This window comes from Prinia subflava, chromosome 2, assembly GCF_021018805.1.
Source record: "Prinia subflava isolate CZ2003 ecotype Zambia chromosome 2, Cam_Psub_1.2, whole genome shotgun sequence".
NCBI lineage: Eukaryota > Metazoa > Chordata > Aves > Passeriformes > Cisticolidae > Prinia > Prinia subflava.
In genome coordinates this window covers 61,023,365-61,051,085 of record NC_086248.1, presented here as the reverse complement: position 1 = coordinate 61,051,085, position 27,721 = coordinate 61,023,365, and the positions used below count along the sequence as shown (strand labels likewise).

General features: G+C 37.0%; 1 protein-coding gene across 4 annotated transcripts in view; it reads right to left on the bottom strand.

Annotated features, from left to right (window-relative positions):
- The window catches only part of ZDHHC14 (zinc finger DHHC-type palmitoyltransferase 14), a 100,139-nt gene that overhangs the window by 41,667 nt on the left and 30,751 nt on the right, over window positions 1-27,721 (bottom strand). For 2 of the 4 annotated variants that reach the window (XM_063390181.1, XM_063390183.1), the window contains exon 2: window positions 5,902-6,074. In XM_063390181.1, coding sequence (XP_063246251.1) covers window positions 5,902-6,074 — 173 coding nt within the window. The remainder of the gene's footprint in view (window positions 1-5,901; window positions 6,075-27,721) is intronic. The other 2 variants (XM_063390182.1, XM_063390184.1) reach the window with 1 other exon arrangement.

Here is a 27,721-nt window from a genome sequence, read left to right as displayed (position 1 = left end):
TATCTTCAGTATATGAGGCCTCTTTGAGGAACAGAAAGATCAACCGTTATGGAATCACCTTCCCCAAATAAACTCTGTGTGACCACTACTACATTTTACTCATCCAACCTATTACTGATGTAGTAATACATGTTCTTTCACAAAAAGGCTAAAATTTACCCACTAATGGAATAGCCATCCATCCTCTGTTCTGACACATTTTGTAACTTCTCTAGCAGGGGTAACTATTCATGCACTAGATGGGGCTCCAGCATTTTTATTGCCATAATTACAAAAACCCCACACATGCAATCCATGTCCTTCCAGGACTGAGAGACCTGAACTGCTCCAAGAAAGATATTCCAAGTATTTAATGGCGATACAGCACAGCCTAGCAACCTCCTAATGGGACAACAAACTCCACTTCGATTTCTCAATTTATTATGCTACAAACAAATAAGTGGTGCTGACGCAAGACAGAAGCTGCAGTTTGTATCACTAGGATTCTCCTTCTCAATCAAGAGTTGGATTTTTTGGTCAATGTTCCTAAGAGCCTGAGACAAACAGCCTCTAGAAGGCAACCCTATATTGTCTCTATACAAGCTTCATAACCATATCATGCAATGTCTGTTGACAACTTGGAAAGGACACAATTTCAATCTTCAAACAATATTATTTGAGAAATCAGTAAACTGAAACAATTCTAATGCTTCCTGAGGACAAAATGAAAAGGTAATGAAAAGAAACTTTATGTATAACCCATAATATCTGAAAAACAAAGAAAAAATCCCAACCATAACAAAATAAAGCCTGTCAACAATGCAGACCTCTAAGAAATGTCTTCCTCTGTGTTTAACCCCTTAAATTTAAGCTACCTGTTTAACAACAGTGGGCTACAAGACGAAAGAGTAACTTATTTCTTGGAGGAAAGAGAACTTTAATAAAATGCTCTTGTTTCCAGACAGTAATCTCAGGGACAAACAATACTGGGAACCTGGTTTAGACTGAAACCAGCAGCTGCTAACTGCATTCTTCACATAGTTCTTCATCTGATAGCCATCAAGAGATATCAACCACATATTGTTCCTGACTTTAAGGACTTGCTGCCTTCGATTTTTCTGAAATAATGTATTATTTTCTTAAAAGTAGAGTTGCATAATCCTCTTGAAGCCTAAAACTTCATGTGAAAGGTACGCTTGTTCCCAGAAAGAAATGTAATCTCTAGTGATTAGCTGAGGGAAAGAAGCACACACAGGACGAGCTTTCTAAGGCTTACCTGACACACAAAGTAATTTCATTCTATTTGTTTTAAGAATGCTGTTTAAAGAGTGCAGTATCAGGTACAGCTATAAGCCTAGGAAGCTGGTATCCCACCTTTGTAAAGAAAGCAAAACTTGATAACCACAAACAGCATGTATTTGCTCAGGCCATTGCCAGTTCTATGAAATGCCTGTGCTGTGGCATGGATTTAATTTTATAAGGCTATAATGACATCAAATTGTGCATTTCAAAACAAATGAAAGACAAGGAACTGTAAAAGGAGTCTCAAATGTGGACTTGAACATCAGCATAAATTAGACAGCCAAGACATAAAGTATTTGAAGAGATGGTGTCCTGGTGGAGCTCATACACTGAGTTCAGGGCTTGGAAAACACAAAAGCAAGCAAGCAGAAGCTATCCTGTGAACTGGCCTGAGCTAGTTGTATGGATTAAATGAGGAAGATACACATAACTTAAGAAAGTTAGCCTGAAATAAAATCCAAAGCATTTTAAGGCTGGAAGGATAAATTACTATGACCATCTTTTCATTTATCTGCATCATCTATCTGATGCAAACAAGGTTGATGTTGTGGAAGAATTGTTAAACTTGTGTACATCAACTGTACAAATGTTTTCCCACCTACAAAACCCATTCTCCTGGACTGGGTTATCCTTCTAAGCCTTCACATTCAGAAGTTTACAATTTTTCCACTTGAAGTGACTTACCACAGACCAAACTACAAGGGACACGTATCATAACTGCAAAGAAGCTACAAAATAAGGCTGCTCTTAGTATTTGTGTTTCCATAGGAAAAAAAGCCCCTCACAACATAATATTTTGTGTGATTGCAGAAGCCATGCTTATATGCACCATGGCAATAATGCAATTACAGCTAGGGTACCCCTGGAAATAACTACTTTTCAATGTTAATGAAAGTTATAATTGAAGTAAAACTACAACATCAGTAAGTTTAATGTTGCATTTAAAGAAAGAAAATATCCTGCTGCATTTCAGTGAAACTATAGCACTTTAATAGCAAATGAAGTTACCCTCAGTGATTTCACATTATAAGTGCCTCATACATGTAGCTGCTTTTGTTCTATTACATTTGATGAAAACCCCAGCCAACTGGAGGGGTTTTTTTTACTTTAAGACTTCTGCTTCTCCTCTCTCTTAGGCCAAATGCACATAAGTATTAAATATTCTTACAGGTCCTGTTTTCTAGACTTCTGTTTAGCTGCCTTCCTCTTGTGTTTCTACATATGGAAAACCAGACAGTGAACTGAGCCGTCGTCACCATGGGTATTCCAGAATGTCACTCCTTCTTGGTTCCTGTAACCACTCTTCTTCTAATATGTCCCAAAAAGGATTTCCCCTTTTTGTCATATCACAGTGCTAACTCAATTTGGAAATAATACTCAAGTCTCTTCTTCCTGCACCATTCATCCCTTAGACCTCCTTCCATTAGTATTTGATTTCCACTTGTATTCCTGCATTTTGTGCTTTTTCCCTAATGGTGCTCAGATATATTAAAATACTTTAATATTTTAAATATATTAAAATTATTTTAATATTACAATATTAAAACATATTGGAATATTTTAATATTTAAAATATATTTTAAAAAATCAAACCCAATGATTGCAAATTTCTCCATCTCCGAACCAACTTCAGAGTTAAGCATATTTTATCTTGAAATTCTTTGTTGCTTATTTTGAGACTTAAATAGCCACAAGCCCCAAACCTTTGACAGTCCCAATTCTTATATTTTGATCATATAGCAGTGTACTCTATGTCTTTCTGGAGGACAGCTTCTAGTGATAGAATTGATAGATTTCTATTAAAGCAGAACACTAGATAAACCAATAAAGACACAGTGTAGTAGATTAACAGACTTTTAAACTACAACTACTTTCCTTCTTCTGGCCTGCTCCTTCTATCAGCTATCAAGAAGCATACAAGTTATCTCCTGAGATCAAAGCAGTGTTGAATCCTTCAGACTGTCCTCTGCTATTGCTCATTTCCCAATTACACAGCGTGCCTTCAGCTCTTCTTTCTTCCTCTGACCTCTAACAGAACCCATCCTGTTGTTTTCTACTGTTCCTTGCTGATTGTAAATGACTTTATTCTCCTTTGGCCTTTCCCAATATGCTTGTCCCATCTTTTTATACTGACCTTTAGAAACGATCTTCACTTCTGACACTAGTTTTTTTTTTTTTACTACAGTCAAATGTAGTCAGAATGGCCTCTTATTACACTTCTCAACCTCTTCCTCTGTATGAGGATAGCTAGATGATCTGCATTAAATACAATATTTTTGAGTAACAGAAGTTTCTTTTGGTTTTTAGACAATTTCCTTTTTTTTTAGTTCTTTTCACTTTTTGTTTTTCTATGAACACAGCAAAGTCTCAAGAAATGACTGCTTTCCATTCCTGCACAGAGGGGGTGGAAATAGCAGCATCACAGCTCTGTTAGTCCCCCATCTTCACCTGAAGAAGACTGATAGCCTAGGCAGAAACGCTTTTTGCTCTCAGTATGGCTACCCTGTTTCCAGAAAGTCACCTGAAAGGACAAAGTACTCTTGGCTTCTTTAGAAGGTCTTATTTTGAGAACCTTTCTTTCTAATCAGCTCATCCTATTCTATGCTTTCTAATGTAAAAAAATAAAGTTTGATTTGTTTCAAGAGAACTTCAAAATAGCATTCTTAAATCACAATTCTTTGTCTTGAGACACAACTGTTTCTCAGTGCATCTGTAATAATTTCTGGTAGGCTGCTTCCCAAAGAGACCAGTAGGGCAGGCTAAGACTCAAGTACTTAGGAATGATTTGAATGAAGTAAAAGCCACAGATAGGTCAGGTTACATAAACACATTTTAGAAAAGAAACTATTTGTAAAAGGTAACTATTTTAGGTGAGTTATCTGAAGAACTTCCTTGTCTAAAATAAATTACTGTTAACCCTGCACCCCATCTTTAGAAGGCACCTCAAGTTGAAAGGTACAGCAAGTTAGAAGGCAATCCAGCCTGAATGATAGTTTTGAAAAATCTAGTCCTCTTTTCAACTGCAGGAGCCATTCAGCTTTTCCTGCTGCACAGGTATCAATCCACTAGAATACACCTTTTAGGGGCACATTAAATATTGTAACTGTACAAAAATGTTTCTTTCTATTTCCACTGCTGACTCCAGAATCGCAATTTTAGGGCAGAATGGTTTCTATGTAGCTACCTAGCTTTTTCCTCTATTAGACCTGCCATAAGCCCCTATGCTTGGGAACTCCACATTTCCTGGCACTGTAATTCCTTGTTTCAGTACTCCACTGGCCCTTCTTGGAGAAGTACTGCCTTTGCTACTGCTGAAGAAAAGACAATGGCTTTAACCAGTGCAGCAGCCTCAACCTGTGAACAAGCATGCAATATCATTTAAAAAGAATTATAATTTGTAAACAGGTTCTGAAATTGTTGCACACAGGAACATTTTGACTGTCCTCTCTAGTATTGAGTTGGTATTTTTAGTTTTGTATTTTGCCAAAACTCTGACAGATGACAACTTAAAATTATTGTCGTGACCTGCTTATTTGAAATAATTTATTTCCTGACACAAATCCGTGTTTCTGTGAACACAGGGCAAATAAGCAACTCCTTAAATGGGAACCTGTGCCTGTGTTTTGTACTAAAGGTGGTACCTTATTCTAGGTAAAGAATTCCTTGAAGGATATCAATAAAAGCAAACCATAACACTGGTTAGGAAAAGGTGCTAAATGAATTCCTTTTTTCCATATTTTTACGCACTTCTGAAATTCAGATGAATAGCAAAAATTTTAATACTTCTATCCTAAAAAGCTTAAGACTGCACTATAATATTAACCATCAAGGATGCTTCAAGTATTTCTTGTGCTTGCACAGACCTGTTACCTGTCTTTTCAACTACATGAGCAAGCATTTCTCTGAAACTGCTTCAGAAAAATTGGATTTCCACTGACTTTCATATCAAAGCAGATTTAGTAGTGTTTATGAAGGTTGAGTAACATACTAAGCACACAAACCCCCTACTTATGAAGCAGCTCTGCAAACTCATTCTGTGTTATCTTATCCAGGTGGCACATTTTAGCTACTCAGCATATTTTTACCTGTAGAAGTCCCACTTACAGAATTTAGTTAACAGTGTTCTTGCTAAGTGAGAATGGTTAAAATCTATCTCTCTAATTATGCCGGCTTTACTAAAAGAAAAGTAACAGTTTTACTGTAAATTAACACAGAGACTTGTCTGACTCTTTTGCAATATAAATAACAATTAAATTCAGTTAAACTCTGAAGATACACTGTTTTAAAAATGCACAACTGTAGATCTTTTGCAATATCAGCCTTCTTGCCAAAAACACTTCAAAAAGTATTCTCTTATGTACCACAGAGAGATTTCTACCAGACTTGCTGAGAAGTATTTACAGTAATAACTACCACTCTAAAAGGCCAGGATTTTGTTTACTTTCTTGGTGAAGAACTGATCAATCATCTTTTCACAGGAATCACTGCAGCGTCATCAGACACTACAGTTCCAGCACAATCACTGTGGCAAGGCAGCAGTAGCTGCTCCCATGGGCAGAGCAGCACACTGCCTGCACACAGCACATGCACCCTCGGGAGGAGAGCGAGGAGACAACAGACCTTCAGTGTTACCTATTTGTCTCTCTAGATCTGCTGCCTCATCTGGTGTTGCGCGGGGGAGGACACCAGGATCACTGAAACTAGTACGCAGCAGGGTCCCCATCACGAAAAAGAAAAGAATCCCACCGATTGCAGGTATAGCAGGCGTGATCTTCTCTGACAAATACGGGCAACTGGAAAGAGAGAAAAGATTCAACAATCAACAACAAGTAATGCCAACTTGCTCTCAAAAACTGTTTATCTCTATAAATGCATATGAAGAATTCAATTTCTCCTCTTGGTACATTACTTGCCTCAGAATGTTTGTTGAAGCTGAAATTTCTGTTTATGGGTTCAAGACGCTTCTGGAATTTTTCATGATATGTTCATATAATACAGGCCCAAGTAGCATAATAATGACCTCACTAATATGCAATACTCATTTACATAAGAAGATAAAATATTTTTATCACCGGATAATAGGCTTATATATTTCTTCACCTGCTGCCCAATTACACTGAAGTAAATTGGGCAGAGAGAGGAAAGAGGAAATAATCTGAAGAAGCCGTAGCATGGAGATATAAGCCACAATGAAATACATAATTAAGTCTATAAAATGGATTTATCATCCATCAGAAAGGTGGTGCTGAAGAACATGCAATGTATTTCTTTAGCAGTCTAGGTGTATATCAATATTGTAACACCTCTACTGATTTTCTTTCTTAACCCTTTCTTGTAACTTAGTAAACTTGTTTATTCTTTTACAAGGTAAGAAGAATGCAAATGACAGTTCAACACACCTGGGGGCAAACAATCCAGGGGCATGTCTATGGCAACATCAACAGCCCTTGACCAGGGCAAAAATGGCTCTATGTTTACTAGATTTACAATATATATGCAGGGTTTAAGACTGGATTACAATTTTAGCAATTTTTCCTTGTGTTTCACATATGATTAAATGAAAATGGACAGAAACACTGGAATCCAACCAAAACACAAATATAAGTCTCTTTACAGCTCTGCAAAAAGGAGGGATATGATCACTTAGACATTATAGAAGCACTGCAGCACTGTCTTAAGAACCACACAGGCTAGAGACTCTCTTCATAGCTCTTACATTAAGTAGGGGTGGGTAGAATACCAAGATGGTTTCATTTACTTCTGATGTCTGCGTAAGAACTCATAAAATAAGCCTAAAAACAGAAGTCAAAAATCAACAAGTTCTAGGCCTAGGGCTTCATCTAAAGTTTCTAGGTATCAATCAAGTTTAATTAACATTGTCTTCCCTATTTCTGCTGACTGCCTTAAATGATGATTCAGACGTGCAAGCTTTTGCACTGCAAGTCAGTTAACCTCAGTGGAATGTTAACTCTGAGCAAGCGATGACAATGTCAGCTCTGCTGTCCATCACTTCTGCTGACAGGACAGGGAGAGAATGGAAACACTTTTCATACCAGCTGCCATGTACAAAGCATTTATCTCTCTGCATAATCCTGTTAAAAAGACTTGGCTGTTTCACCAAACCTAGAGGATTTCATGGATGCAGTGAGTCCATATGCATTACACAGTGCATAGCATAATGAGTGGAAATCATATCTCTCTACATGAATGCAATACTACTGGTGCAACAAGTTACAAAAGATTAAAAGGACAACTGGGTATTAAAAAAACACAAGGAGCAGAGATACTATGGTTTCACATAACAAATAGACTGTTGAAATACTAGGAAACACCCTTCAAATGTATGCTCTTACGAAAATTTTTAAAGACCCAGATTTATGAAATCAGTGCTAGTTAAAGGAAGCAGCAGCAAGATGTAAGCCTTGGTAGCTAAGAGCCTTGCTCCCCTCATGTCAGGAAAAGCCTGTCAGAACGAACAGCCAAAGAGAAGCTTTCTCTTTCACACTGCATGAATGTCCCACTGCTCAATTTATTTCTTGCCACAACGGATTACTGAAATCAAAACTACTGTAATATGCTCAGACCAGAGTACAAACAGGCTGCAAGAACGTATGTTTAAAAGGATTAGAGGGCACGTGCACATTAATGAACACTAAATATAACATGGTTCTCTCACTCCTCTATTGCATTATTCATACGCGTACCCAAGGAATTGATTGCAACTGTGCTGAAGTCTGTTGACCGAACAAGAGCTGTATGTGTGCAAAAGGTAACGTGAGATAATCTCAGGGTGGCACAGTAGGCACAGCACAATTTCGACACTTGCCAACACAAAACGAGCAACAGCATTACATACACAAATTCTCAATGATACAGGATGGAAACCAAGGGCTATCACGACTTTAACATGTTTCCTTTTAACGGTAATTTCATGTGAAACTGGTAGAAAGAACAAATTATTGTGCTGAAATACTAACAAAGCCCAACGTTGCTTAAAAGTGATGTTTTCAGTACAGTAAAAAAGCATGAAAAAAATCTCTCTCTGCCTGGCTGAACCAAATCCGCCTGCAGTGAAAAAACCCCCACTCTCAAAGCCCTGTACAATCTTCACAATAAGCAAGTGTGAGGTAATCTGCTTCATCTAAAGTTGTTTTCAAGGTTTAACAATATGTATTTCACCAACTTTGACTTGGAATTAATTCAGCAAGAGAAATGCAGAAAAGACTGAAGACGGCATCTTTGAGAACAATAACCACGTAATATTCCACCAATTAAAAAATGATTTCAAGCTGAGAAACCAGTCCATGCAGCTTCTTACAGAGATTCAGACAGTAAGTCCGGGCAGGACCATTTAATACAGTCTGATTTATGTACAGACCATGTAATACTACGTGGGCTCACACAGAGCTCAATGGCATCTCTCCTTTAAAAAATCCAAATAATTTTTGAAATATTGTGAGTTAAATTAAAAAAAATCAAACAAAACCCAGCAGATAATCGTTAGACTTTTTTCTTCACATTTGCTTAAAAAAAGGGGGAAAAAATCTTACTTCTCCTAAGTTATTAAAAATCCATTAAATGTGACTCCAAATTAAAAACATGGATCTTAGCTCTAAATTGTGAATAAATCTGTAGAAATACACTTGCATATTTATATAATTACATTTGCATGCTTATATAACAAATATAGTTGTACTGCTACATTAAGTCAATTATTATTTTAAACACTTCTAGTGTTACTGGTTTTAGAATTGTCAAATACTGAACACAGAAAAATATTATCCCTCATGTTTGCTCAGATTCCTTAATTAATTTAATTGAGGATATATCCCTTCAGGCAGCAGCTCAGCTATTACAAGAAGTATCTTTTTTAGAGGGTACTTTCAGTGAGTTTTTAAAGCAAACATTAGTGGGTATTTCCCGACAGCAAGTTTCAGAATTTTCCCTGCAGAGAGACTCCCCGTGCAGAGACCTGCCCACTGCCAGTAACACATGATGAACAGCAGAGAACTCCAGGACAAATCTCTGTCCTACTGCAGAGCAAGCAGGGACAAACCTTTTCCAATTGGCACTGGGTAACTACTAGATGTGAACTGACATCCTCAGCTTACATCTTAGACAGGGGGAAACAGTTGTTTCTAATCAGCATCTCTAAGGACAGCAAGCACTGACTAGGTCTATCCCAGAAAACACATTTTTAGAAAATATTACTAGACCACAGATCCCACAAGAAACTGTTACTGTGAAAATAGCTTTTTCAGACAAAAATGTTTGGATCCACATACTGCAAATTGTAACATAACTTGAAGTTCTGAATTAATTGAGAACTTTAATACTTTTAGCCCTGCTTTTTGCTTGGCTTCTTAGTTGCTTTTTTGAAGCATCATGTGAAAGTTTGCTTCATGAGTGTAGGAGGGAAATAAAATCTGGTGGAAGACTAGTCTATCACAGCTCGATAAAAATAAAAACACCCTGGCACAGAAAACATAATTATCAAGCATCACCCCTGTGAACAAAGAATACAAAAATACAAAAACAACTCTTACCACCCAGCAGCCCTCCTAACTGTGTAGCCATGCTCTCTGCAGCTACTGAGATCAGCAGAAAAATACACAATGAGGAGCACGCACAGTCGGAGTCCTACAACTCTCAAGCACTGTCATTAGAAAAGGGGAGCAAAGAAAAGAAGTCTCCTGAAGGCCTTTCCTGGAAAGATGAAGGCTTTCCTGAAAGGTTCACTGACAGTTATTCACTGATGGGGAGACTCAGTAATGACAAATCTATCCAGCATGGGTATCTGGAGAGAGGATGAGACTCTATTAAAACAAAACAAAAACCAAAACAACAACAAAAACAACCCCCCCCCCCCCAACCAAACAAAACATGTTTTTATACATTGAAGATTTAAATTAGTATTTGCTAGTATTTGCTCAGTTGGCAGGCAGAAAACAATAAAAGTACAAATTGCATGTAAAGATGAAATAATCATCACACTTAATTACACTAATTAAAAAAACCCGTACAAGCTTGGCTTGCAAGACTGTCAAGAGGATACTCTATGTCAAGCTGTTCATCAATATAAAACTCTTTGTAGCACATATAAAATATACGTATTCTAGGAAAAATAGAATATAAATGAAGTTGAGCGAAGCAACAAAAGGAAACAATATTATTGTTGCTTTTTCTATATCATCAACTTCATTTCTGTTTCTGCACATACTGCCTGTGTAATATACCAGTGGCTATTGGCATGCAGGTGATGTCCAACAGAAGAGAGAAGGCTGGCACTGTGCCCCCTGGGTTCAGTTCCACATGGTACAAGTTAACATCTGAATGAGACTGGGCTGCTTTCTCTAAAGTGGCCCAAGGGGTTTGCTGTTTCTCCTTCCACTCTCATTTATGGCTCCTCTCAGCTTACCCTTCCTTTCAACTCCACTGCATCATTGCTCCAAGCCACTGTCCCAAACCTCTGCCCTTATGCCAACACAAATCTTCATCAGGTTCTTTTGTGAGTGAAGTTGGTTTACTAAAATGTAAGAAAATGACACCGTTTTGTTGACTTCTCTTTCTGTCTCTCTAACAAACCAAACATGCACTTGAGAAGGATATTGGCACAAAGCAAGGGAGACAGAAGCACACTTGAAAGTACAGGGAGAGGGAAATTTGGACAGTGGGAGGAGACCTCGGTTTCAGCAGCTGTCAGTAAGGTTTTCATTCAGACCACAGGCTCTTGTGAAACCATGTTCTAACCTTGATCTCTTCTAATTTAGAGATGGCAACAGAATACCCATATATAGACAGATTAAAGCAAGACTCTGGGCTAGAAGAACAAAAATAGCTTATAACTTATTTTCCTAATGATAAGTTGCCAGTGCAAAGAAAGCAGTCAAGGACATTCATGAAGAGCAACACAGGCAGTGGAAGATGTAAAGATGGCCAAAATGTGAGGGCACAGCAAAAACCTGGAAGGCTGCTGTCTGATAAAGAATTTATAAACAGGACAAAGACAATGATCAGAGTGAAATAATTTCGCTGTTGTGGGGTTTGGAGGGTTCCTTCTTTTACTTGTGTTTTTCAGAACTGTGCTGCTGGCACAGAAAGAATATGGTATAATTTGAGTATACATTAGTCCGAGTAATGTTACATGAAATTTCTAACTAGAATAACTAAGGAAGTTTTGCATTAGTTTCCTATATTCTCATTATTTCGCACAGCTGGCTCATTATTTCGCACAGCTTTTAAAATCTCTATTGAATTGTTTTAAGGGGTATTAAGGAACACACAAACTAATTTCAACAGGATTTGAAATTTACTTAAAAATTTATTTCATTATCATTTTTTGTATTGAACATTCTTTCTAAATCATACACTCTCTCATTTCACAATGGTAAAGCAGTTTCAAAAACTTACGTGATAAAATACAAGACAAAAAATCACTCTTCTGAAAATTTGGTTCATTTCAAATTCAGGAAATCTGGAATGTTTGCAAGCATGTGAAGACTATGGAAATCAGAACAGTTGTCAGACAAAAGGCAGAATGACAGGAACAGAAGCAATAGCCAGAATACTACCTCCTCATCATATCAATAATTTAAAATATTATGCCCTAATTAGAAAGGCATCTTTATTGAATGGATTCAGATGAGAGGCATTTAAACATACCATTTAACTTTGCTCAAATGCTTTAAATGCAGTTTATTTTCTATTTTACAGTATTAGATACATCTTTTTTTTATTTCTTATAACTCCATTTAAAATTAATTCCAATTGAAAATAATTTTAAGTGGAAACACATATAAACTAATAGCAATTCTAGTGTGTAAATAAGTATCGTAGCTTCTACCAGCACATAGAAACAATTACTTGAAACAAAGAAGATTAATATGGTGAAAGCACATATATTAGTGAACCAGCATGATCCTTAAACCTAAAAAGGTAAGTGCTTTATAGGTTCTCTCCAACTTATTACAAAATTAAATTAGCTTAACATTACCCTGAACAGTAAAAGCTCAATAAATGGTCTTCAAAGTTTCATGTAGAATCTGGATGCAGTTTGGTCTTTAAAACTGTTCAAACCCATGAGCAATTACTAAGAATGAGAGACTGCAGGGACCTCTCCCCTCTGGCTCAAAACTGCAAGCATTCAATGGAACTCTGTAGCACTGCCTCCATTGAATTGTAATGCATTAACATTGAAATAAGGTTTACATTGGTTGGATTTGGATGTAGGAGTTGAGATGAAGCAAAGCAAGCACTGTTGATTATGACATTGTAGAAGATAACCACAAACTCTCTCTTATAAGTAAAGATCTTAAGGGCTTAATGTAGCAGATATACAACAATCAAAGTAAGTCATGTGTGACCTCCCAATTTTTATTGCTACATGAATTAACTCTAATGATCCACTGTCAAACTTCAAAGCTGGAATAAATAAAATGCATAATGCAAAATGAACCTGTCTGCGAAACAGACGTAGTTACTGAAGCTCCTGCAAGGGCAATTACATTTTACTTTGTTCTAGAGATCAGGAACATCTTTGTTTTACAAAACACTATTTTAAAAATTTACAGAAATTTCCAAGCAAGGTAGTAAGAAAATGGGGAATTATCTACCAAACTGGTAGATACATTGAATGCCCGACTCTTCTGAAAAAAGTCAGTGCAAGTCTAACATAGCCTCAAAAGACAAACTTAGAAAAGGCATAGCTTCCAAACATGCAGCAAATTGAAGCCTTGCTTTATTATTGCTTCCGTTCCCTGAATAATTACTTACTTGAAAAACTAAAAATATATTTGTACTTAAATTTTCCAGTTTTGCACACAGCGCAAGGTTTGGTTTTCATAGTGTAAGACTACCAATGAATGAATTCCACTAAATACATAAACCTGTAATTTCTTTTAAACAGCCCATATAGAACATTTTCTTTCCTGTTGTGTTTCATATTGCTTCCTTATTATTTCTTATTATTTCCTGTTATGTGATTTTATAACTAAGCCATCAGGTTAATCCCAAGTACTAATGAACTGAAATGAAACCTGGGACAAAACAAGCGGAAACGCATTACGCCACAACTAAGTCCCCAAAGGAGTGTGAGCTTCGAGGCGATTTTTCACAGGATCCTCTGGAAACTGAAGCACACACATATAAGCTGCTGCTAGTTATTGGATTCTGAACTTTCAATGAGGCATTGTTTGTTTTCATCCTCCCCAATCCATAAGGTCTAAAGGCTAGATGTAAAGCCTAGCTCTTGCTAAAGGGCAAATGTTTGTCAATGCAATCCCCACCTCTGGCCACATTCTACTGTCACTTACCCTGTATAGCACAAATGAGATAGCCAACACTGAGTTAAAACAAAAGAATTGTTCTTCATTTGCTCCTGTTCCAAAAACAAAACCCAAACCAGAACTACCAAACCGAAAAAAACAAACCCACCAAACTCAAAAAAACAAAATCACCAAACTCAAAAAACTTGCCAAAGCATTCATTTTTCTGTTTGATTAATTTCCTCAACAATTTAATTCACTGTGCAATTGATGAGTGCCAGAGAACAGGTAGGAACACACAGAAGGCAGGATGACGCTCAACTGTGATTTCTAGATCCACTCAGCTGCTATGCAGAAATCCCACCCACCCTCATCATCTTTGGAATAGTGGATCCAGTATCTTATTGTCATGATTTAACCTGGTAGGTATCTAAACACCACGCAGCTGCTCATTTACCCTGGATTTTTTTTTTTTTACTCTTCTTTCCTCTGCAGTTCTCAGTATCACAAGTCTTTTGTACAGAACACACAAATGAGCTCTCATCTAAAATACCAGAAAAAATATTTACATCTTAACTTCTCAGTGAAAGTCACTATAATAAAAGCCTTTGAATATTCATAGAGAAGCAAACAGAGCACTTCCTAGGGCTCCTTTACTTATAAAAATAGAGAACTGATAATCCTACCCACCCTCCATATCAAAAGTATGCATCACATTGTTATAAATAAAGCAACTGGAAACATAAAGCAAGGAGGAGGATAAAACCAAGAGCGCTTCACCTCCTCTTCCCCAAAAGAAGCAGAGCTGAGCAATTCAGCAACTTGATCATAAAAAGTCAAGAGGCTTGTTTGTAGTAACTTCACAGCCACGAGTCTCCACAAGTGCTGGAGGAGTTTTACCTGAAATGGCATCCTTTGCTTTCTCCTGCTGCCTCCTCACAGCCTCATGTGAATTCTCTTATCCCACACTAAGTGCTCATTGGAGAGGCAGACTGGCATACTGCAGGCTACCTCAGATTAAAAAAGCCCCAACAACTAATTTGCATTCGTGGTTCCAAAGCAGCACCAGATCTCCAAATCTGAAAATGGGTCAGTTTAAATATATCAACTTGCAAAGATCAGCTTGAGGCAAATCATTTATTTTATAGAAAAAGTAAAGCCCACAGTGCTTCATTTACACACACAACATCACCACTATAAATATCTGGATTAGCTACGATTGGATTATATTTCATAGAATTGAAATAGCTAGGAATAGCCTTTCAGTGTTCTGCCTTAGAACTGAGATTTGGGTGCAAGTCACAGAAGTCCAGCCATGAAAAGTTTAAGAAATACCCTACAAAGAAAGATTGCTTCTGAATCACCAGAGTTTAGCAAGGTCTAGCATTAAACTACCCCTAGGGATGTGTAAGAAAAGACAAACTTATATATGTTTATATACATTTAACAAAGATCTGTGCAGAAAATACTCCACTGTTTGAGTAATGCAACACACTTGTCTAAGCATTTTCTTCTTTGGAATTTAAATGCTCTTTATAGACTTCTATGTTAAATGCTTATCAAACCTAAATAAGCATGTTCAAATTGAGAATCAATGACTCTATCATATCTTTTTCTCTCTACTTCCACAAACATCACCAAGGGGCACTTTCCTCTTGGGAAAGGCCACTGACTGAAATTATAAATTTCATATTATCTTCCTGAGTACTTTCATAATTCACCAAGATTTATTTCTACCATACATCAATTCTGTGATTTAAATCACCTGTTTAAACAAAACCCCCCCATATTCCAGCACACTGTCTCTTAAACCAGCTACATCAAAAATACGTATCACAGAAAAATACAATAAAAGTTATCACAAAAATGCTACTTCAAAAATTAATAAGGATAAAAATCATCCCTGCTAATAGTTTAAAGCTGAGGGTATCAGAGAAGATTCTGCGGCAAGCACAACAAAAAAAATTTCTCATTTAAAATAATTATATTCTTCATAAAAATGTGAGTCACTTAAGAACTATAGTTACTTTACAGTTATATGCAATACAGTAACCAAATATTTTGACTGCTAATGCATAAACCAGATCTGAATGTAAAACAAATGAAGAAATGCCCAGTTTTTACAGTTTCTTAAAACAGTTTATTCAACATTCCCACTCAGTTTTAATTTTTTGTCATATGCAAATTTCCTTTTCTACTGTTTCATTGAGATTTTCAAGCTTTTTCCCAATTAATATGCAGTTTTGTCCAGTAATTATCACAACCCCTAATTTTAATGTGAATCAAAAAAGGATTTCAGGTAGGGGAGATTAACAAACACAGAGTGTTACTGCTATCCTTCTTTGAAAGTGTAATTTATTTCTTCAATTTAACACCTGTCTATTTTTCTCAGACTGCCAAAACTCCTAAAAATTGTCACAAGAAGGTGAAGCAAAGAAAAGGTCTTAGTCACATCCACTGTGACTATAAATTTCAAATTCTTTTCTTCTTCTAACATTTCAGTTATGCAACTTGTTAGCACCTGTATATGACATGATCCCCACTGAAATAATATATTTTTGCCGGTATTTATACAGACACCAGTAGACAGCGTTACAAGTGGAATGAAGTGAACTCTCTCCCTAAGGCAAACCAGCCATGAAAACCAGAGAAAAGCTCAGTTATTCACTGTTCCCAGAATATACTCTCTGGAATTGCAACACAAGATTTATTCTCCATCTTTACACTGTCAAACACGTTCTGCTCTCCACCTTCCAGTTTCAGATGCTGACATAAAAACCATTCCCACAGACACTCTCAACCATGCAAATACCACACCAACTCTTGGTCTTCACTTTGACACTTTTACATAAACAGGAAACCAGTGGGGCACAAAGCTAAATAGAAATGGAAATCCTTTGAATACATAAAACAATTGCACAAAGCTAAAATAAAACAAAGCTTGCAATTGACTGTACAAAATGACACCGAATTACAGCCTATATCTCTGCACCACCTCTAACTGTACATCAGCGATGTGCAACCCATTTCACTGAGTCCTTCAGGCATTGATATCATGAGCTCCACCTTTTGCCCTGTTGTTTTCTGTCTTTAACCAGTTTTGCTGCTTTGCCCAATCCCTCAGACTCTCTCCTGGCTGAGCAGCTGCTTGGGCCCTTTTGCCAGATCTAAATGCACATATTTCTCAAGCTGCAGCACCAGAGGGGAGCTGCAGATTTTACAACACCCCACCATTGTCCCAACTTATCTGAGGATATTCGCAACTGAATTTAAAGAGAAGCTGCTACCCTGGGTCAATCAGTGGCTTCATACACAGCAACACAAACAGACCATAATCAGGAGGAAGATCCAGAGTTTGGTAACCTTCTACAGACTTCTTCTAACCCGTCTTCTGACTACATCTCCATGGCAAAGCTCACCTTTCAGGTTGGCAGAACATACTACAGCCAAAGAGATGAGCTCCATGGAACTAAGAAGCATGCTGATTATGTCACTTCAAATAGCAACACTAAATGAACTTATAAACACCCTATGTATTGCTCCTCCTTCCTTTCTGTGTCCCTGACATGACAACGAAGTTCAGGAGTTTTCAGGTTTGTGCCCACTTTCTGAATAGTCTTTCTATGGAAAGGTGTAACACAATGGGGATTTTATAGTATTTTCTGTCTGCAGGTGTTCAGAAAGAAGCAACCTTGGTGCATCTTGCTTCTAGTTCTAAAAATTACACTAAAGATACAGTGGATAAATGACAAAGCAAAGTGTATATCCAACACTGCAGCAGAGTAAGCAATTTCTGTTTACAAATGAAGGACAGACCAGGAGCACAAGCTTCTGATTCTTCACAGGTATACAAAACCCCTTTTTCCTAGACCACTTCCATTTTTTTCTCATATTGGATAGTTTGTCGGATACATTTTTATTCTGTCCATGAAGTCAAAGCTTACAAAGGATACAGAAGATTCTAATGAGATTTTGTTGAATGGATGAAAAAAGGACTGAAGACTACACATCTTATAAAAAACAGACATTATCCTGAACCACATTCTAATCTAGAGAGAAACTTCTATTTCAATTTTATGTTAATTAAAATGCTAAACATTACATTTTTGTCCTGAACTGCAATAACAACATTAATATCCTCTATGTCCCAAATACATATTAACAACCTTGTTTAAAACATGCAGAAAATACTAGGGCTGGAGGGAAGTAAACATGCAAGAGCTACGAGTGCCATTATTCTATTCAGAAAAGCTACAAACCTTAAAATAGCAAGCAGCATGGCAAATACCAAGTCATCAGTACAGCTGTATTCATTCTCCCAAAAGATTCTTAATGCAACTACTCTTGAATTAAAATTCATAGCCACAAATGCATATAAGCCCCATTACTGGTATCTGAATCCTCACCAACACTGAGAAATACTAAGGTAAGAGCTCTCTGCAATTTTTCAGTTTGTTAGAACAGTAGGGAGACATTAAAATGTAACAGTCCACATCTGCCAAGCCAGAACAACTGCCAGGCTCGTGTTTCAGGCTCATGTACTGCGCAAAGGGTATGATCATCTCACTGTGAGCATCCTCAGGACAGCACAAATCTCCCTCTTTCAACAGGAACACATTCTGCTGCTTCTCAACAGCAGTGATAATTATTCATAGCATCTTCAGCTGTATTTTGTTCTGTAACCTAAAAAAAAAAAGTAAACACTTGTTCTAAAACTCTGTCCTACCCTAGGGTGAGGTCCCAGGAAAAAGACAGCATTTATGAACACAATTAACACTGATTGTAATAGAACTGAGTGTCAATATTAATCCAGTCTTTGAGAGAGTTTTATTAATTCATACCTTATTAAACCCTTCTCTCTTGTTTATGGAAACTGTACATACAACTCAGAAAAATAATTAAAACATCTGTAGCCACACTGCTCTTGACAAAAACCTCCCAAGGTACTTCTCATATGGCACTGAAGAATTAAATTAAGTATTAAATCTCTATGCCAAGCAAATCAGCAAAAGTAAGCAAAAAGCAAATAAAGGCCCTGGTAGCATCACTGGCCAGAAGCAGTCTATTAGAGTTAAACCAGTATAGGGAAGTGTCTAGCTGACAAAATAAGTACTGAAAATATTTTTGAAATACATGGCATAAACCCTCCAGTTGTTAATATGCTACATTACAACCCTACAGTGCAATCATCTCTAACTTGTATATGATGTTATAATATTCATACTAAAATTAGCTAAAACTATGTATGCATTTCAAAACAATAAAGAATAAAGAAAACAATAAAGAAACACTCCCTATTTTTTGAACTACTCTCCAGTCAGATGCTTGTAGCTTAGCCAACCCTCTGCAGCTGCTTCGACACCATGCCAATGCCTTCACTTCCTCAGCCTTTCTATCCTTAGGAAACAGTCTCTGGAGACCTAAAGAGTATTGCACAAACAATGCTGTATCCTCCAAATGTTGCTAAATGCAAAATCCATCTTGGCTTCTTTTGTTTCTTTTGAAGGACACTGAACATGTGCATTTGACTTCATTTTTGGGTGATGATACAGTATTTTATTTTCTTCCACAAAGGAGACAGATCAAACTAAGAGAGGCCCATTACAATAGAGGTCAGAAACAGTTCAGTGGATGGGGCAGGAGACCAGGAATCAGTAAAGCTGACTTCCTGGATCAGCCAGCATTCTGTTGTGTGACCTTGTGCAAAGGCAATTCACCACACTATGACCCCTCTTCTTTTTTGGTGCATCCACCTATGCAGGACACATTCAAGAAAAAATTACGTGCCAAATCCTGTATGACTATAAAAATTCCCCAAGTTATTTATTTTTATGGGGGGATTTTTTTGCTGCCAGTGAACCCTGATGATGGTCTTGGACACTACTGTACAAAAACATTGTCTAAGCAGCAAGCAAATCAGCTGGAATCTCTAGGTAATACTGAAATACAAATAATTACTGACAGGAAACACTGCTTGGCTAACAGAATACAATAGGGGAAGAAAAAGGAAGAGGACTTAAAATAGTAACTCTATACGTTACTAAGCTGGTTATTAGTTGTCTCATTAAAAAATACTATGGTTACAAAAAATAAAGAAAATTTATCAATCCAAAAGTGTTCCAGCTTCTCTTAAAGAGACAAGGTATTTGTCCTTTATACCTTTCAATATTGCTTCATAAAATTATACAATTCAGCTTCAAACAAGAACTTTACTGGTTTTCAAATACATTTAATAGGAATCTGATGCCGACAGACACATTAGGAAGTTTCTTTCCAAGTATAGTCAGCACATCTTTGTCAATATTTTAGACTTAGTAACTCTAAGGAAATTACTCCAAAGTTCTGGGGTGTAAAAAGTTTCTAGAGATACCTGAATTCTCCTTTTTTTCTGTGAATGAGAAACTGAGAAACAAGCATGTTCCAAGAAAGTAATTTCATGCAAAAAAAAGCCCTAGACTTTCTGGATTTCAGGATCTGAGCCTTGAAGCAATCAGATATTATCTATTTGCTACTGTGAGGAATAACAGTAGTCCATACAGACCAAAGTAATTTCCTCCATCACCAACATGCTGAGAGTAACTCTTTGTTGAGAGTCCAAATGAAGCTCCTCTTCCTCTCAGCCAACTTAGTCATTTCCAGCCCTGCCTTGTGCTGACACAAATCATCCAGGGCATAAGTGGTAGAGTGAGAAGTGAGATGGTTGTTTGCTTGTTTTTAAAATTACTTTCAAATGAAAACTGGCTTTCATTGCTTAGATTTGTCCGTGACTTACTGTTCATTGTTAATAAATAATCACCAATTTTCAAAGACCTGAAATAATATTCTTTTAAGCTGTAAATACAGCTACAAGAGAGAAAAGCTTTTGAGATATTTTTTAGGGAAAAGTCAGACACTTCCATTTAATTTGAGGCATAGCATAGGATTGACTCCAGCACAGTAAGTATTGTGTAGTAACACTTTAAAGGAAAGAAAAAGACATTTACAGATAATATGAATAGGTGCCATTAAGCAATACTTGCAGCCCATTATAATTGAGATGTCTGATTAAAGTAATCAGTCAAAGCACATAAAAATCCCTAGCCCTTCAACATTTGGCTCTTGAACTCCACAGAATTTTACAGATAAAACTGTTTTGCAACAGAAATCCCCGTTTCACTCAACCTCTTCATAACACTTATCTAACTTAAAATAGGTTGTCATCTGCACAGATATGAACTACCTTCACAAAGCAAATTTTACCATTACCATCCTAACAACAAGGGAAATTTGACTTTGCTCCTTTCTTTAGTTGTTGATTTTGTTATATAGCAGTTCTCTGAATCCTAGATAATGAAGAAAGTGTTGGTATTATATGAGAGTTACTGTTACTTGATATAAGAATTGTTTCATTTGCAACTTCCTCTTGTGTCAAGCAAAAATATTTGCTCTATGATTACTATTTACTTAGTAGAACCAGAATCTTCTTGGGATAGAAGAACAGTTAAATTGTTAGTGTTGATTATATTCTCCATACTACAACATATCATTAGTGATAAAACTTCAATAACTCTATGATTTATAGGCTTAAATAAATTATAAAATAATCCTATGGTTCCCTGGGTCAAACACCTCCTACATTGTCGAACTGCCCTTATTTTTCTTTCTTTCTTTAAATCCTGAATACAGACATCAGGCATTTTGCACCTTCTCCTTGCAAGAAAAGCACATCTCCCCAACAGTCTCTCTGGCCTTTACTGTTGGAAATCTCTGCTTAAGAAACTGGGCAAATCTTTGTCTCCAATGTCTGTATGAGTTGATTGAATCAACTCCAGCAAACACAGAATGAATCACATGAGCCTAATCCAAGAGCCAAATGCTCAGTGCCATCTCTAAGATGACACAAACACCTCTAAATTGGGAAAGGATTAACACTGGCATGGGACTACAAATGGACTAAGTAGTGAAGCTTACTGACCATTTGAGCTGGGAAGCACCAAAACACCTTCCTTCAAAACTAATAGCTTTCCTTAGTTCATAGCCTTTTCCTGTGAACAGATGACTCCCCATGGTCAGCATTGAAGAGTCCTGAGTTTTGGTTGTCCTTCCACCCACCACGCACATTAGCCATGAGACATGGACAGCTGCCATGAAACAGCACCTTGTGTTCACAGTGAAATTAAACTTTTAGAAGACAGCTCTCCAGGGAAGCATCTTGATAAACAGTTCTTATAAATAGAAATGCAACCAAATTTTTTATTCCTACTTAGGTAACAACTATCTCAGCACCTGACAATTCCCCAGCATTGCAGACAGAGGACAATTCCCTCTGCTCAGCAGCAAAACTACAGAGACTACACCTGAAAGCTTCTTTATACAGAAGGATGTTGTAACTCAGTGGTTTCAATTATCTCAAACTGGAAGGAAAGAGCTATATTCCAGTATTATAAACCTATAATAAAAGAGAAAAGAATCATTTTTTGGGGGAAAGGCATTTTCAATGCACCACTGACTGAAATAGCTTCATTTTTGTTCCTTTCAGCACTGCTTCCTTTCCAACAAAAGCAAATTTTGAGTGACAGGAAAGTACATTTCCCTCTCTGCCCTACAGCTCACTCTGTGACTGTGCAATCAATGGCAAAGTCTGAAATGGGAAAAAAGAAATCCACCAAAACCCAACAGCGCAGTGAATGATGAATGCCATAAAAAAATATATGTCCTTGTATGGCCTGGAGCTTCAGAAAATAAAAGAAAGATCCCTGAAGAAATGCAAACATCCAAGGGACAGACAACCCTTGTTTAACAAGGTTTTTTCTTCAAAGTATTCACACTAACTAACTGCACACCACCACTACTGTTTTGCTAAGGACACGATATTGAGTGAACTGGGTCAACACCATGGTAATGACCAGCAAGTGCCATCTTGTTGACAAAGTACAAAAATACACTTCATAAAAATCCTCATATAGTCAGACTTTTATAAGTTATATTGGTGACACTTAAGACTAGATTTGTATATAATTTCAACAAGCAACATTTCATCTGGCACTTGTTTTTCACTTGGTCTACCAAAGCAGAATGCAAAGACACTACCAACTGCACTTTGGATTTAATCACGTCTCATTTGCACTCAGAGTTGCATCATCTTAATTAAAGGCAGGACGGTAAGCAAGTTGAAGCAGATTTATACCTTATAGGTAAATCATTCAATCCACTTTAGGTTAATTTATGTGTAATTCTACTCACCAAAGCAAAAACGTCTAACAGAGGAATAAGGGAGGAAATACGAAAACTCCCTGTGCGTACAAGCTTCAAGTTAAACATGGTTTTACATGAAGTCAGTACCCAGATTTCAGATCTTGGAGTCCCAAAGAGTAATAATGGAGGTTTAGTTTCCACGCCTATGTGAAAGCTGGATACACAGACCCAGCACAGGGTTAAAGAACTCTCCAGCTATAAGGACAGCAGAGGAACCAATATGGATGGGAACTGTAGTCACTACAGCAAAGTTCATGAAAAATCTGAACCTGAACTGACTCTTTCAGGAGAGAAGCGCAGTAACAGACATTCCTGTTTGAATATATGAAGTCTGAAGATACAATGTGAAAAGTTAGAATTAATCAGAAAACTGAAAAAAGCAGCATATTAAACCAGAAATTAAGTAGGAAGTTTTTGTAGCAAGTTTAAGAAAATAGTTATATGTTACTGTGTGACTAGCAAGTAACAAATAATTGCATTTGTGAAACCAATCTGAAAAATAAAGGACTTTGAATTCGCCTTAAGGACCATAAAAAGTGCTTTAGAGAGCACCTTGAAAACCAATCTGAAGAAATACAAAGTAAACAATGACAAACTGCAATGAAAGTCTCATCTCCCACTATTATTCTTTCCATATTTATTCACCAACTGAGGTGAACTAATGATATTTGCAAAGAAATTCCTGCCTCTTGTCCTATCCAGACTCACACTGCCTAATTCAAGGTCCCACACCCTTTGCAAAAACACCTGCACAGTGTCCCAAACCCTTATTCTACTCCAGATTGCCAAAATCATCTACCTCATCTAAATCACAACAGGAGCTCACAAAAGCAGAATAGCCCATTAATATGAAAGACAAAGAATAGAGAGGCATTTCTGAAGAACATAATCCATTGCACTTGCCAATACAATCACATTTTTACCATAGCTGCTTTGGCAATTTAGACTTTCCATGAGTAACTCAAAAAGCCAGCATGAAGTGCTTGACCCTCCATGTCATGCCTGCTTCAATGATTTTTTTTCTCAAATTGGTACACTTTTTAAAAAGCAGATTACTGATCCTAGATTACTACTACACTAAACAACCCTAATTTATTAACAGGGCTGTTATGAAGCAACTTTGTTTTAAGCAAACATCATCTCAAGCAAACTTTGTTTAAGCAAACATAAATCATCTTCACTGAAAGCAGCTGTTTAAATCTAATTTTATACAAAAGAAAAATATAAATTAAGTTATACACAAGATAAACCAAGGCACACATAATAGTAAACTGATCTACAGATTACAGCAAGTGATGGATCCTGTAAATTACCTCCAAGCGAACAACTACAGAAGTCTGTACCTTTGATATAAAGCAAATAAAGTGACTTAGAGAAAGTCTACACTTGATTACAGTTATTCAAATTTAATTTTTTTTGCTACGAGATAGAAATATATTCTTGATGAACTCCTGAAAACCTGGAAAAAGCTCACTTACATTGAATAATCATCTTAATAATGATTAACTTGTTTAAAAATAGTGAAGTTCTGTCTGTAAGAAACTTTTAATAATAATGTTAAAGCTGCACATTTAGAGACTTTTAGCCAAGAGAATTATCCTCATCTAAATTGTTTAATTTATAGGAAACTAATACTAATCCCTAGATTAAGAGAGGCATATGATTAAAAAAAAGATCAACCAGGAGCTGAGGCAGAAAATTATGTTAACATTTTGTACTGAAAGCTTCACAAGAAAGGATTTGTGCAGCTTGTAAGAAACTCATTCAGAGTATTTATAAGTTACAATAGGCATACTGATAAGATATTATACAAAATATGAAGGCTAAAAAATCCAACTTCAGTAAAAAGAACTTTAAGTCACTGAAATGTTCAAGTGGGAAAAGATATGTTTAGCAGGTGATGTCTAAAATCTGCAAGTCCTAAAAAACCCCCACGAGGCAGAGATCAAGTCAATTTGATCCCTTGCAGAGCAGCTCTGGTAGGACAGACCAGCGATATGGTTCTGAAATGGGCAAAGTTAGAACTTTAACGCAGGGTGTATTTGGAAAATGACTGCTCCGACTCACGAAAAGGCAGAGGGATTACAGCCAAAGGCAGGACTCCCCGTGACAGAAGCAGTCAATCAGTCCTGCACTGTCCCGCCCAGCCTGCCCGGCCCTCTCCAGCGCCGGGGCCGGGGAGGCGCTGCCGGCCGCGGCCCAGGGCACAGCCGCTGCTGCGGGAGGCCGTCAGAGACCACCGCGCTCCTCTGTGACAGCAACATCGCACTGTCTCCGCTCAACAGACTGCTGCCTCGCTCTTTGAAACAAAGACCCGTGTTTCCACCAAACTTACTAAGCTTACTATTCTTTCGCTACCTGTTTTCATATTCAATCTTTGCCAAGGCTTTGCAAGGGCTTTTACAGCCACTTATCTTGATATTCTCTGGCTGAGCATGAAGTTCATCCCCAGTAGACAGCCAACACAAACAGCATTTAAGGTCTTTTTTTCTAGTACTACATTTGCTGTCTCACTCCTACTTGAAAAAAATCCTGCTGTAATAGCAGTCACCATTGTAAAGCAGCAAGGCATTAAGTCATCATTTTGCTTCAATATTTCATTTTGCTTCCTCAAAAGCACTTCAAAATGTTATTTTTACTCGTGGTATTGCTAAATACAACTACTAAAAGCTTAGAAAAAATGTTCATTATAAATAACACTAATTTCACTCTCAGCACAACATTACATCATGCTGCTACCAAAGAAATCAGAAAAGCTGGCAGCCACCGACCAGATACAGTAATAGGATACAATCAAATACTCCACAACATAGCATGTTAAAAATCATCCAAACTTGAGGAGTTTTTTAGCTCCAGAAACTGTAAGATTAATCTTCTATTAAAGCTTCCAAAGGTGATAGCCAAGGTTACAGGACTTCCAGCTGAGATTAGATAATTGAATTGTGTATATGAAATTATAAGCATCTTGATTGCGCGTCATAATAGGCAGCTCCTTGGCAAAACAGGGATTTAAAGATGTTGTGCACTAAAATCCATCCCCTCGTGCAGAGTCACAGAATTTGTACAATCTCTAAACTCTTCCAAAATAGCTGCATGTGTAAATCTCACAAGCCTCTAGGAATTTGCTAGACTTCATCTTCACATGTCCTGAACAGAAATAAGAATGTAGTGTCATATACAAGTCTATACAGATCCATACGCATACATCCTTATGCATATGAGGGCACAAACACATACCTACATGTATATATTGTATATTCTGACCCTCACGGTCCCAAGGAGCTTTGAAGTGCTTCCAATGTAACTGTATCTAGCTAGGGAGCAATCCTAAATCTAATTTGCAGTTTTATCTCTGAAGAACAAAGACAGGTGACACAGGCATTAGCTAATGCAGGGGAATTCGAGAAATCTGAGGAAGGAAAATGAAAAAAGGTTCAAAGCAAAGGCTTAGCACTAGCAGTGCCAGAGTCATGCTTTTTTTAAACCCACTGTAAAAAGCTGACCTAAACCTCTACAAAGGGGGAATTTGACAATAGACCAAAAAAAAAAAAAAAATTAAAAGTCAATATAAAAAACCTTGCCACTTCTAACGTTTGCTAGCTGTAAGTCTGAATATCAGTGGGAGTCCATTCTGACAAGAGAGCTCTACAACCATATCTTCACACTATGGTACTACTAATCATAATCTATATGGTACTCTAAGGAATAAAAAAAGTATATTTGGCCTGAGCAAAGCTGAAAATTCTTTTCTCTACCAGGACTGATATCTGATAAAGCACACTCAGAAGAAATATTTTTGACATTGTTTTCTCTCATCAGAACTAACTATTCCAATTCAGGAATTGGTTTAAAACCAGCAAGTCTGTTGCAGAGAAGCACTAAAAAATGTAAGAGGAGGCAAAACTGACAAGGTAAAACTCCACAAGTCATAACAGTCATATTATTCTTCAGCCTTAAAAACATCCATCAAAAAGAGAATGTTCTACCATAAAGTAAGTCCATCTTCAGAAAAGAATAAACTGAAATTTAGAATTGAATTACTAAAAAACGCCAAATATATAAAAATAAATTCTGATTAGTGCACTTAAACCCATTTTAACTTTGCAACAGGAGTGAAGCATTCCAAAATAAACCTCTTGATTTCTCTGGCCATTTTTCAAAACAACGCCAGGTTGTGAAGTAAATTTCTTTTTTCTTGGCTAAAAACTGTGCTATGAATCATCAAGAAAACCATTACACAGCGCTTCCTGAGCTCTGCTAATTCCTTTCAGACAAAGAACAGCAGTTTCCATCCTTTCTGGAACCACTTTCCATAGAGTCAAGGCACTTCAAAACATCATTACAATTAAACCTGTCCTTTGTATACACTTATATAGCATTATCATATCACTGCAAATTCACAACTCCTCTGTAAAGCAATTTTCAAGAAAAGGCTTTGCTAAATTTGTGCCAATCTTTTACTACAAGTATCAGCACTATACAGGAAGAACAAAATTGCCAGGTTGCACTCCAGATTATGAAAAACAGAAAGGAAAAAATCGCACAGACTGTCACACAGAAGATGAAACTGGATGAGGACAGATGAAATGGTTGACAAAACAGGCAAAATTTAAAACATTACTGCAACACTAGGCATTATGGAAAAACCAAATAGAAGCCACACTTTAATCTCTATAGAAAAATGAAATTTTTCTTCATTGTGTTCTTTACCCTCAAAATGCTTGAACCTAAATTTTTTGCTTTTAAATCCACTCTCTTTTCTGAAAGCTTGACATTTTTGTATGAACTGTATCAACAGCCTTAGATCAAGGATGAGAGAACATTTCAAAAACCTTATTACATGCTGGTTCTACTCAAACGGTGAGAACAGTAAGAGAGGAAGATAAGATGTTCCTGAATGGCCTCTGCTCTCTGCCTCGATTTTTTCAGAGGAAATTTCTTTT